At 52.3% G+C, this 12798-nt stretch overlaps 1 protein-coding gene across 1 annotated transcript; it reads right to left on the bottom strand.

The window, feature by feature from the left end:
• Window positions 1-5299: 5299 nt before the first annotated feature.
• Window positions 5300-5833, bottom strand: TMEM275 (transmembrane protein 275). Its single transcript, XM_070364966.1, has one exon. The coding sequence runs from the start codon at window positions 5831-5833 to the stop codon at window positions 5300-5302; it is 534 nt and encodes a 177-aa protein (XP_070221067.1).
• Window positions 5834-12798: the final 6965 nt, after the last annotated feature.

Here is a 12798-nt window from a genome sequence, read left to right as displayed (position 1 = left end):
GGCTCACAATGTGATCAGGATCAAGTTCAGGTCAGGACCTCATATGGACCTGGGCAGGGGCTCAGTCGAAGGTCAGAGTGAGGACTCAGTCTAAGACCAGACCCAGGACTTAACCTGTGTCCTTGATAAAGCATAAGTCTGTGTCCAGTATCAGGCCTCCCTCTGTGATAAGGGCAGAATCCAGAGTTGGAGATGTCACTTAGTAAATTTGGGTGACTTTATCATCCACTTCTTCATGCACTCCCAACTCCCTGCTCTCCATCTCCTCAGGCCTGGCCCCTCAGAAAAGGAAATGGGGGAAGTTGTGCAGTCTGGCGGGACTGTCACCTCTATCCCCTGTCATGTGCCCAGGGTGCCCTCTGGTGGCACTCCCTAGCAGTGCTTGTTTCCTCAGTCAGCCCACCTATCTGGCCGCCTCCTACTTAAGGGAGCCTGGCCCTCAGGTGCATCCATCAGTGTCTATCTGCTGCTGCTGCTGCTAAGTCACTTCAGTCGTGTCCGACTCTGTGAGACCCCATAGACGGCAGCCCACCAGGCTCCCCTGTCCCTGGGATTCTCCAGGCAAGAACACTGGAGTGGGTTGCCATTTCCTTCTCCAATGCTTGAAAGTGAAAAGTGAAAAGTGAAAGTGAAGTCACTCAGGTGTGTCCAACTCTTCGAGACCCCATGGACTGCAGCCTACCAGGCTCCTCCGTCCATGGGCTTTTCCAGGCAAGAGTACTGGAGTGGGGTGCCATTGCCTTCTCCGCAGTGTATCTAGCCAGCTCTATATTCCAGCCTCACTCCACCTCCTCACAATGCAGAAAACAGGAATTGGCCAGGGGAATCCCCACACACATAAGAACTTTTCTCCTTTCCTGTTCAGAATTGGGTATCTTGATAATTCACTATTGCGGGAGGCCCAGAATCTTAGCTGTGTAATAACATTCACACCTTTTTACTCATTCAGCTGTTTGACAAATATTTATCAGGCACCTGCCTCATGCCAGGTGGGCACTGAGGGCATAGCTGTGAACAAGCCAGGAGTCCCAGCCTCTTGAAGCTCACCTTCTACTCCCTTCTCCCTAATTCCCAACTCCTAGTACACAGACCTCATTGGAAAGGCACTGGCAGAAGGTGAGATTCAGAACTAGGCAACTTCAAGTCCCTACTCTGCCCTAGAGTCAGAGGTCGGACTACTCTGGGTTCTGGTCCTGTCTTCATCTCCCCTCACCCACCTCATCGGGATGCATGGCTTCACCAGCACCCACACGTTAACAGCTTCTTCATCTGCATCACTAGGGCTCTCCATCTGGAACTCAGGGGTGTGGCTCCAGCTCCTATGGGACAGCTCCACTGGGTTAGCTGACCTTTCATCTGACCATAGCCCTTGCTTTGTCCTCCACCATAGGCCCAGCTGTGCAAACCAAAATTCTAGAACTTCCTTCCAGATTCCTCTCTCTTACTCCCTTAAAGACTGATAGGGAGACCTCAAAAATGGGTGTAGGATCTGCCCAGCTCACAGCCACCACTCTGGTCCCCATCCCCAGCATTTCCCACTGCAGTGAGCTTCTAACCCAGCCCCTCTTTTCCCTCATGTCCCTCAACACTCTGTTTTCCACACAGCAGGCAGACTGAGTGGTGCAGTCATAAATCAGATCATGTCATGTCCCTGTTTAAAACCCACCTGTGGTTCCCATCTCACAGAGATTAAAATCCCAGCTCCTCACCTTGGCCTACTAGCTTTATAGGAGCAGAGCAATAACCCACTCCCCACCTTCTCCAGCTTCATCTCCCACCCTTGTCTCCACATCCCTTCTTTCTTGGTCTGACACACGGACACAAATAAACACAAGTTTATTCTCACCTTAGGGTTGCACTGGCCACTTCTTGAGCTTGAAATGGTCTTGCTCTAGACTTCTGTGTGGCTTTCAGAGCTCAACTTAAATGTTACCTCTCAGAGGAGTCCTCTCCAGCCATCCAAGTCCCTCTGTCACTTCTTCCTATTGTGATTTGCTGCACAGCACTATTCACTAGCTAACGTTTTTGGTCTTGTGTGCTTATGTATTTAATTCTTTAATTCCCCCCTAAGTAGAACGTGAGCTCCCCCAGAGCTTGTTCACCAAGCTATGGGTCCATAGGGTGTACGTGCTAAGTCACTTCAGTCACGTCCAACTCTATGACCCTGTGGACTGTAGCCCACCAGGCTCCTCTGTCTATGGGATTCTCCAGGCAAGAATGCTGGAGTGGGTTGCCATACACTTCTCCAGGGGATCTTCCCGACCCAGGGGAGATGTAAGATGTACGATGTCTCTTACATCTCCTGCATTGGCAGGCAGATTCTTTACCACTAGCGCCAACTGGGAAGCCCGTAGGTCCATAGTAAGACTCAGGAATTATTTGTTGAATTAATTAGTGAAAAAAAAAATGGTCCTAAGTGGCTGCCTTCATTTCTTCTAGTGGGAGGAGAGGGAGAGGATCTGAGTTTTCAGCCCTTAGTAGGCTCCTCTGGCTTGGCCAGCAGTGGTTCTCTCTGTGGGCGGGAGGGGGGCAGTGCCTTCATCCTAGGACCCCTGGGCAGCGTCCCTTTGGGAGATGCCAGTCCCTGCTCAGATTCCTCAAGGTCAGGGAGCTTGCTGCCTCCGTACTGTCAGAATCGCCTTCTCTCCTTCCGCAGAAACATGCCCCCTACTGCCCTTCCCCTGGAGCCCCTCTCTGCCTTCAGGGCCTGGAACCTGACCCTTCTAAGGGTCCTGCAGGGGTGTGGCTCCTTGGTGGACATTCTGCCCCAGAGGGCCCTAAAGGGATATCAGGGGAGGAGTCCCAGGGTGCAGCAGGCCTGGAGAGACACTGGGGGGTTTTGGTGTAGGGCTGGCTGATTGGAGAATGGGTCCTGGGGTGTGCAGATATCTCCTGGTGTGCCTGGGGAAGGGGAGGAGGCGCAGATGGGACAAAGCATGACCTTCAGGTGGGTGTGGCAATGGAAGGGAGACTCTCCAGGAGCCAGAGCCCTTCTCTGAGGCCACCCTCCTCCTGCTCTGTTATCATAGACCTGTGGCCCGCTGCTCTGAAACTTAGCCCGTGAACCTTACCTGCTCTGAACCTTAACCTCACCCTCCTCCCCAGCAGCCAGGCTCCCAGACAGGATCAGGAAGTCTTCCTGTAGAAGAGGAAGAAGCCCTGATGGTGTAACTCCAGGCCTCCACCAGCAGGAGGGAGAGGGGTTTGGGCAGGGCCCGGCGTTCCAGGGCCAGAATCTTGGGTGCCTCTTCCTAAGAAGGGGGCAGGAGAAGGGTGGGCCAAACCACACCCGAAGGTGTCATCGGCAGTGGCCCCACTCATCGCCCACTCTTCCAAGGCAGCAGGTGGAGTCTGAGACTGCCAGTGGACCAGAAGAGACAGGCCTGGAGCTGGGGAGGTGGTCTTCCTCACACACACACACACACACACTTAGGTAGGAGGAAGTGCTCTGAGAAGGGTTATCAGTTCCAGGGGTAGATGATTCAAAGGTTAGGGGCATCAGCCCACGCTAATGAACAGAGATGATCTGCTCAGCATCCACTGAGAGGGGTTCTTCTCTCTTCTCTGGGTTTGTGGGAGGGGAGTCAGCAGGAGAGGCTGAGGCAGCAAGGAGGTCAGAGAAAGAGAACAAAGCCCCAGGGCTGATGAGAAGTGCCTAGGTGGGGGCAGAAGAGCAGCAGACCCCAGTCTGGAAAGAGAAAGGGAAGCTGATGAGGCCGAGGGTGGCTGGGCAGGGAGTCATGGCCAGCCAGAGATGGTGGGCCACTGTGTGCCACCATCACTGGGCACTGCTTGCCTGGATCCCTGCAGTGAGAGAGGAGCTGGCCCAGAGTTGCAGGGTCTTCCTCCCCGCCCCCAGCCCCCTTGTTTCTCTTGCAAGGCAGCCTGCATTCCTACGCCAGATGCTCTCACCCACCTAGACAGCTCAGATTCTACAAGCCCAGCAGAGGCCACGAGAAAGGTGTAGGCTTTGCAAGACCTGGGAAGCCCTTCTTCCCTCACCATCTCTGCTGGGTGACCCAGCCCTCAACAACACCCCCCCCACACACACACACACACACACACGCACACTCCCACACAGGTGTGATGTCAGACAGTGCCACCCAAAATACTCCCACGCTCCCCATCTCATCCACAATAGCCAGGCCGTCTCACCCACAGTCACACTCATATATTCATCCAGCGCCCCCCACCCCTCAATCTGACAATCTGCTTCCACAGTTGTTCACAGGCGCACACAATCTCAGACAATCTTTTGTTCACAGTCACACACTTCTGGGGCTCTCTTCTAGGTCTCCAAGAGGAGCTGGTGTTGAGATGATGAAGCACCAGGCACTGGCTGAGAGGACTGCAGACTCCAGGGTTCAGGATCAGAGGTCTTGCAGTCAGAACTTGACTCCAAAGGTGCTTTATTAAGGAGCAGAGCGAGGCATAGGGGGAATGCACAGTGAGGTTGGGGTGGAGACCAGGGTGGGAGGAGCCTCCTGACAACTCCTCCCTATCTCCCCCAGCACCCCCTGCTCTGTGTTTGTAGCTCAGCTCACTCAGGCTCCTCTTTCCATGGAATTCTCCGGGCAAAAATACTGGAGTGGGTAGCCAGTCCCTTCTCCAGGGAATCTTACCTACCCAAGGATGGAACCTGGGTCTCCTGCATTGCAGGGTTCTTTACCGTCTGTGCCACCAGCAGAAAGGATGGGAATGTGCTCAACCCAGCTCTACCTTATGGATGATCTGGCTCAGATCAGATCCTCCTCGGCATTAATCCCAAACGGTCAGGTTGGGGTAGAGACAAGGAGGTCAGGGAGGAGCGGGAGGGGAGCTCGCCGCCTTTCACAGCAGGCGGGCATAGGAGACAGCCCAGGCTGAGACCGGTCGTGTCTCCCCGCTTCCTCTCACCCCTCCAGGGCCTTGTTGAGTTAACCCCCTCAGGGTGGCTCTGTTCACAGTGCCCAAATGCCATGGGTGGCGGGTGGGAGGCGGGGAAGGTGCAGCAGCCCAGTTCCGGACGTCTGGGGAGTGAGATAAACTAGAACCCAGCAGACCGCACTCAAAGGGCCAAGGCATTGCTCCCTCCTTTGAGGGATGTCAGTACCGGGCACCGGGCACCGTCATCACATTCCCCTCCCCACCGCACCCCCCGGAAGTTCCAGAGATGGGACAGAAGAGGCCACCTGTGCCCAGCCCCGGACCCGTAAAAAAATTCCTTTTTCTTTTCTTTCTCCTCCTCCCTATTTTTTCTCCAACGGCACTGATGGGAGGGAACCGGGACAGGGGAAGTCAGGGCCGGGAACCCAGTTCACTAGGGGGCGACGCACTCCCGGGGCAGGTCGAGCCGGACCCCGTCGGCGCGCGGCGCGTTGACGGCAGCGGGCGTGGGGGCGTCCAGGGCGAAGGGGCCGGGGCCCGGGCTGGAGCGGCCGGACGACGCGTCCGAGGCGGCGGGGCTAAGCTGCACGGCCGTGGTGTCCTGCGCCGTGCGCTCGCTGCTCTCCATCTCCAGCGCCACGCGCCCGCCGCCGCCGCCCTGTCCGGAACTCCCAGCCCCCGCCGAGCGCGAACGGGGCGCGCGGCCGCGGCGGCGGCTACACACACAGCAGGCCGCGAAGAAGCCGAGCGCCAGCACGAGCAGCGTCGGCCCCACGACGAAGGGCGCGTTGTGTCCGGGGACGAAGGAGGCGAAGGCGCCCACCAGCGTCACGTTCACGCCCGCCAGCAGCAAGCACAGGCCGCAGGCGCAGAACAGCGCCGGGGACGCCGGGCCGGGCAGCCGGTCCTGAGCGCGGCCCGCGGGCGCCCGGGCCGGGGGCCCCTGGCTCTTCTCTGGGGGCGGCATCGACCTGGGGACTCCGGGCACTCATTCAGCTTCCTCCTGCCGCCGGCCGCGGCCAGCCCACATGTCAGGGGCTCAGCTCACAGTCGTCCTGTGGGCAGAGAGCCACGGAGAGGTCAGCCGGGCATCTGGGCTTTCCACCCCACCCTCGGTTCTGTGGCTCCGTTCAGTTCCTGGGAGCGCAGAGGTCATGCCATCTTGGCTAGCCCCTGCCTCTGCCTCTGTGAGACTTTTTTTTTTTTTTTGCCGTACCTCGAGGGCATGGGGAGCTTCCCTGACCAGGGCTCGGGCCCCTTGCAGTGGAAGCCAGGAGTCTTAACCTCTGGAGTGCCAGGGAAGTTCCCGCCTCTGCCTCTGGGAAGCAACAGCTTACCCCACATGGGAAGAGTGGCTTCTCCACCACGTCCCTGGATTTCCTTGTGGCAGTTCTTGCTGTCTTCTCTCCCTCCCAACTCCCTCTTGTCCTCCAGACAGACACAGACCCTCCACCTCTTCTCCTCCAGGAAGCCTTCTTGGGCTAATTAAGTGAGTGCTGTGCTTAGTCCCTCAGTTGTGTCCAACTCTTTGCGACTCCGTGGACTGTTGCCCACAGGCTCCCCTGTCCATGGGGATTCACCAGGCAAGAATACTGGAGTGGGTTGTCATGCCCTCCTCCAAGGGAATCTTCCCAACCCAGGGATCGAACCCAGACCTCCTGCATAGTGGGTGGATTCTTTACTGTCTGAGCCACCAGGGAAACAATTAAATGAGTAAATAGCTATAAAGTGCTCAGCTCAGTGCCTAGGTGCTCATTACCTGATGATCGTGATCAGTAGTCCTAATCAGACGGCAGGGGCAGCTCTTGGGATTTAGACAACTTCCTCCCTTGAGCAATAGAGGCCCTAGAAACCACCTGGTCTAGCCCCAGCTTGTCCAGAGGAAGAAACTGAAGCTCATAGAGATCTATGGATTTACCCAATATCCAAGGCCAGGACCTTGTGACCAGCTGCCTGGCCAGTGAGTGACCTTGTGACAGTGAGGAGCTCCTGAGGTTTTAGATGGCAAGTGAGAAGGGACAGTCCCTAAATGGGTTGGGCTGGAGCAGACCCAAGGCCCCAGGTCCTTCTAGACTGGACATTCTATTAGATACCAATCCTACCCCCATCAGTTCCCCAAGATTGTACTGTTGAATCTAGACTTAAAGGCCCAGTCACTGGGTACTAGGATCCCCTTCTAGGATTTTCTTGTTGTAACTGGTTGTGGGATCTATCATCAGATTCTAGAATTCTGGGAATGCATACAGAAGCATCAGAGTCTGGGGAATTTAAAACATCTATTTTGAGAATTCTGTTCTATAACATGGAATCACAGGTATTAAGGCCCTTGGAGGATGAGATCATTGCCATGGAGCTGTGCTAGAATTGTGAAAAAGTGTCAGAAAAGGGCTCTGAGTTGGAGTGGGAGGGGTGTAATCAGAACCATGCTCCACGGGGATGAGCTTGCCGGATGAGTAACAGAGCGTGACCTGGACACAGGGCCTCTCTGTGCTTCAGTGTTAACGCCTATTGTTGTTGGTTAGTCGCTAAATCATGTCTGAATCTTTTGTGACCCCATGGACGATAGCCTGCCAGGCTTCTCTGTCCATGGGATTTTCCAGGCAAGAATACTGGAGTAGGTTGCCATTTCCTTCTCCAGGGGATCTTCCCGACCCAGGAATAGAACCTGCGTGTCCTGCATTGGCAGGTGGGTTCTTTACCACTGATCCACCAGGGAAGCCCTGTGAGTGAAGTTGCTCAGTCGTGTCCAACTCTTTGCGACCCTGTGGACTGTAGCCTGCCAGGCTCCTCCGTCCATGGAATTTTCCAGGCAAGGATACTGGAGTGCATTGCCACTTCCTTCTCCAGTTCACACCTGTAATTGGGGCTATTATGAGAACTTACCTGATGGGATGTGGTGATGATTAAATGCTTTAAGCTTCATCCGTGCTTAGAACAATGAAGAACATAGAGAGAATTCCATATTAGTCATGTTGTTGTAGTGGTGGCCGATAGAGAAGGGGCTCTCAGGCCTCAGATCTGGGGGGTTGGTCATATTAAGTTTGGAATCAGAACAGTTTCCACCCTTCAGGTGGAAGGGCCTCAGGGACAGGCCCTGAATTGTCTTTCCTGAGTCCAAAGCCTGTACTCAGTGGAGTTGGAGAGAATTTGATGACAGGGTGTGCAAAGGTGAGGCCAGTTTGCATTGTCACTCTGGACCCAGGTGGGAATCAGCTTGGCCCAAGCAGCTTAGAGGGCTTGGAGGCCATTTCCAGGTCTGCTCAACCTGGTGACTCCAGGGCATCCTCCCCTGGCACCATGCTGGGAAGTGGCAGCAGGGAAAGTAGCAGCTTTCCTGGGACTCCAGCCAGAAGCTCCTGGCCGACACACTACACTGGCAGGAATTCAGAACCCCCAAAATCCTGGCAAAGAAAGTGTATGTTGACCCTTGAGGGCATCTACCAACCACAGATTCCTCGGGAAGCTCCCTGTTTGCACGAACCATCTGCTGTCTTTAATCTGCAGCTGTTGGTTCTGCCAGGCGGCAGTAGCAACCGCTGAAGGGGTACAACAACTTACAGTTTGCAAAGCATTTTCACATCCACGACATCACTGAATGATACACTTGCTTGATACTTATTAACAGCCACATCTTACAACTGAGGAAATGGAGGCTCAGAGAGGGAAGTCGATTTGGGTCTAGTGGCTAGACTAAAAGGGAGATCAGAATCAGAGAACATGTGGTCTGGTTCACACAGTAGGTAATCTTGTTTCTTTTTTTTTTTTTTTTTTTTTTTTGACCTTGGGGTTGATGTGGAGGTAAATCCCAAAAGTTTCTTCCTGTTGCCCTCAGAGGGTGCTGTGAAATTCCCAAATTTCACCCCTTCTGCACCTCATCATTTTCCGACATTGTCCTTCCTGTGGGAAAGGCCCTGTCTGAGGCTGATGCAGGGAGCCCCTGAGGGAGGGATGGAGTCTAGCCCTTCAGCTCGCCTCACAACAGACTCTTGAAAGCTGACACTGGACAAGGGTAGGGGAGCCTGGGTGGCTAGAGGGTCCAAGGCTCTTTTTTCTTTTACAGAGAAGACTATCTTTGGGTTTTGGCAGTTTTACTGTGATGTGCCAAAGTGAGATTTTCTTTGTCTTTATCCTCTGTGGTCTTCCTGATGCTTCTACAGTCTGCCTTGATTTCTGCCCGTTTTGGAAAAATTTCAGCCATTATCTTTTCCTCTATTCTTTCTTTCCTCTCCTCTGGAACCCTAATTGTGTACATGTTCAACCATTTGGCATTGTCCCACACGTCCCTTACACACTACTCTATATTTTCTAGTATTCCGCACCCTCCCCCCCCCACCGATTCTCTCTGGCTATTAATTCTACTCATCTGTCATCCAGTTCACTAATCCTGTCTTCACTTGGGTCTTCTCTGCTGTAAAATCCATCTATTCAGTTCTTAATTTCAATTGTTATAACTTTCTAGTTCTAGAATTGCCACTTGATTCTATTTCATAAATTCCAGTTTTCTACTAAAAAACTTCCTCTTATGTATTTTCTTGAACGTATTAAACTCTTTGAAGTCCATGTCCGAAAACTCCAACATCTGGCTCTCTTGTTTCTATTGTCTGTTTTATCGCTCTTGGTTTTGGGTCATTAAGTCTTATCTCCTGTAATGCTAGATACTTTTTTAATTAAATGCCCAACATTGTAGAGATAGCTTGAGCCCTGGATAATATTATCTCCTTTTAGAGAAGATTTACTTTTGCTTCTGACAGACAGCTGAAGAAGGGACAGGCCACCCTAACCCAATCTGTTATTGCATTGATTTCGAGCTATGGTTCAGTCTTCCTGAGTCTGGTCTATATCTGTTTAACCAGTATTCCTAGAAGATAGTCTTTTGGGCTCCCAATTAAAAACTGGAGGTGTTTAACAGGGCCTTTCACCTTTTTCAGCCCTAAATCCCAATTCTGACTTTCCAACTCCATGGTCACCATTGCCCCCTACAAACCGGAAAATGCCTTAAGGAAAAAAGTGAAATAAAATATTACTTCTCTTTTCTTCAAGATCTTGGCCCCTCAAGCCCTTACTTTACTTGGTGAAGCCCAAGGCCTTTACCAATTGCCTTGGTAGCTCTCCCATGCCTTTGAACAGATTTTTAAATGTTTAATCCAGCCTTTTTAGTTATCCTCATTGAGTGAGTTGGTCTGATACAGGCTAGTCTTTCTTAGCCATACAAAAGTCTAGATGAGAATCTGAAATTAGCATTTTTAAATTGCTGACTAAGTTAGTTGTGTTATGTTGAGCACTTTGTAATAACACATAATTTAATTTTCACAGAATGTGATTAAGCATTATTGTCATATCCCCATTTTATATATGAGGATTTTAAGGTGCAGAAAGATCAAGTTTCCCAAGGCCAAGAGTATCAGTGGTCATGCCAGGATTTGAAAACTGGTGTCCTGATCCCGAAGCACAAGTTCTCAACCCAGGACACTGCTAGGTTTGCTAAGTGCTTATTGAATGACTGAAGCACAGGGCACAGGCTTTGTAAATAAGCTCCTGTAATTAGCATGCCAGCAGGGGACAGGGTGTGTTTTGTGTATCTCTTAAGGAAGGTAAGAGATACACTTAGTTCTTTCCTGTAATTAGCATGCCAGCATCGGACAGGGTGTGTTTTAAGTGTATCTCTTAAGGAAGGTAAACTCACTTTGCTCTTTCCTTGGCTTAGTACACTCAGTTCAGCTCAGTCACTCAGTCGTGTCTGACTCTTTGCGACCCCGTGAACCGCAGCACTCCTGGCCTCCCTGTCCGTCACCAACTCCCAGAGTCCACCCAAACCCATGTCCATTGAGTCGGTGATGCCATCCAACCATCTCATCCTCTGTCATCCCCTTCTCCTCCTGCCTCAGTCTTTCCCAGCATCAGGGTCTTTTCCAATGCGTCAGCTCTTCGCATCAGGTGGCCAAAGGATTGGAGTTTCAGCTTCAACATCAGTCCTTCCAATGAACACCCAGGACTGATCTCCTTTAGAATGGACTGGTTGGATCTCCTTGCAGTCCAAGGGACTCTCAAGAGTCTTCTCCAACACCACAGTTCAAAAGCATCAATTCTTCGGCTCTCAGCCTTCTTCACAGTCCAACTCTCACATCCATACATGACCACAGGAAAAACCACAGCCTTGACTAGACAGACCTTTGTTGGCAAACTAATGTCTCTGCTTTTTAACATGCTGTCTAGGTTGGTCATAACTTTCCTTCCAAGGAGTAAGCATCTTTTAATTTCATGGCTCAGTTCAACTAAAGCAAATACCTGCCCGAGAGCTAAGCTTCCAGGGGCTAATTGCCAAGAAGTGATTCTTATCTGCTCCTAGGAGGCAGCACTAACTCTGGAAGACAGACTACTCCCAGAGTCTCCACCCTAGGCAGAGAATAGGCTAAGGGCAGATGGGTGCTGGGCTGATTCCTGAAGTTGCCTGTGCTGTGCTGTGCTTAGTTGCTCAGTCCTGTCCAACTCTTTGCGACCCTGTGGACTGTAGCCCGCCAGGCTCCTCTGACCATGGGGATTCTCCAGGCAGGAATACTGGAGGGGGTTACCATGCCCTCCTCCAGGGGATCTTCTTCTCAACCAAGGATTGAACCCAGGTCTCCTGTGTTGCAGGCGGATTCTTTACCATCTGAGCCACCAGGGAAGCCCCCTGAAGCTGCCTCCACCCTGGCTAATTGGGATCTGGGGCACACAGGGCGGTGTTGGCAGTTGTTCAGCTGTTGCAATCCTGTCTGCACTACCCTTTCTGTCTGGTGGACTGTAGCCCTCCAGGGGGGGCTGTTGGGTGATGTTTTGCAGTGGGTGCTCTGGCTTGCTCTGCTGTGGGTGTCACTGGTGCTATCCACTAAATCGTTTTGGTACTCTGCCCTCTGAGCACATGTTATGATTGCATTTCCTGGCCAATTTGTGATTTCCTGGCCAATGTGTGATTGTCACATTCATCACTTCTAGGATTGTGCTCAGTTGCTCAGTCGTGTCTGACTCTTTGTGGCTCCATGGATTATAGCCCGCTAGGCTCCTCTGTCCATGCTATTTTTTAGGCAAGAATACTGGAGTGGGTTACCATTCCCTTCTCTATGGAGTCTTTAAATTCAGAAGCAGGATCCTCCGAGTTTGCACCATTGCTGTCTCTTCAAATATCCCTTCAAACTCTGTTTCATCCTGAGTCCAGTCCTCAACCCCATTGCCTGAGCAGGAGGGAAGGTCATTGCTTTGAATCTTGAATTTTAGTGAGCACCCAAGCTGCTGAACCTGTAGAAATCATCTTGTTCAATTCCATCATCTACATAGTGGTGACACTGAAGTTTGGAGTGAGGAAGGTCATGGAGGGAGCCTGTGGCCAAGCCAGACCAGACCCTGGCCTTTTCCCACAAAGTCAGGGCTCTGACCCCTGCTGTTCGCTGTGCCTGACTGACCCTGGTTAGGCAGCCAGACTGCCCCCTGCCTCACCTCGGCCTGGGAGACCATGTGGACTCTATTTGGGAGTCCAGGCCATAAACTCTATTTGGGGCAGAGGCAGACATGAGGGACTCTGTCTCAGATGACCAGGGTTCTTGACTTTGCTCTGCTGGGGCAACGCGGGCGGGCCAGGGCCCCTCTCTGGGCCTCCGCTGTGTGAATGTTAAGGGAAAGGTTGAACTGGGTGATTGTCTCTGAATCCGTCCTTCTGCTGCTAGTGGTTTGTGAGGGTGGGCATGAAACCTCTTCAGAAATTACTGCCAATATATTAAAAGATCTCAAAAAATGGTATATCCATCTGAAATATGGCTATTCTTTGCTTTGGGATGTGATTAAGTCATTCCCACTACCCTGCCCTGCAGAAGCAACCTGCTGCTTGACTGCTTGATTCGGGGGTGGGGATGGGGGGGGTTCTGATTTTGGGGGAGGGGCACTCACATTGAATAGCGACTC

The sequence above is a fragment of the Bos mutus genome, chromosome 3, assembly GCF_027580195.1.
Source record: "Bos mutus isolate GX-2022 chromosome 3, NWIPB_WYAK_1.1, whole genome shotgun sequence".
Lineage (NCBI taxonomy): Eukaryota > Metazoa > Chordata > Mammalia > Artiodactyla > Bovidae > Bos > Bos mutus.
Note: the sequence above shows the minus strand (reverse complement) of the source record. Positions and strands in the feature narration are given on the sequence as shown.

Excerpts from the sequence above, each read along its gene's own strand:
- TMEM275 (XM_070364966.1), bottom strand. The coding sequence starts at position 5,833 with ATGCCGCCCCCAGAGAAGAGCCAGGGGCCCCCGGCCCGGGCGCCCGCG.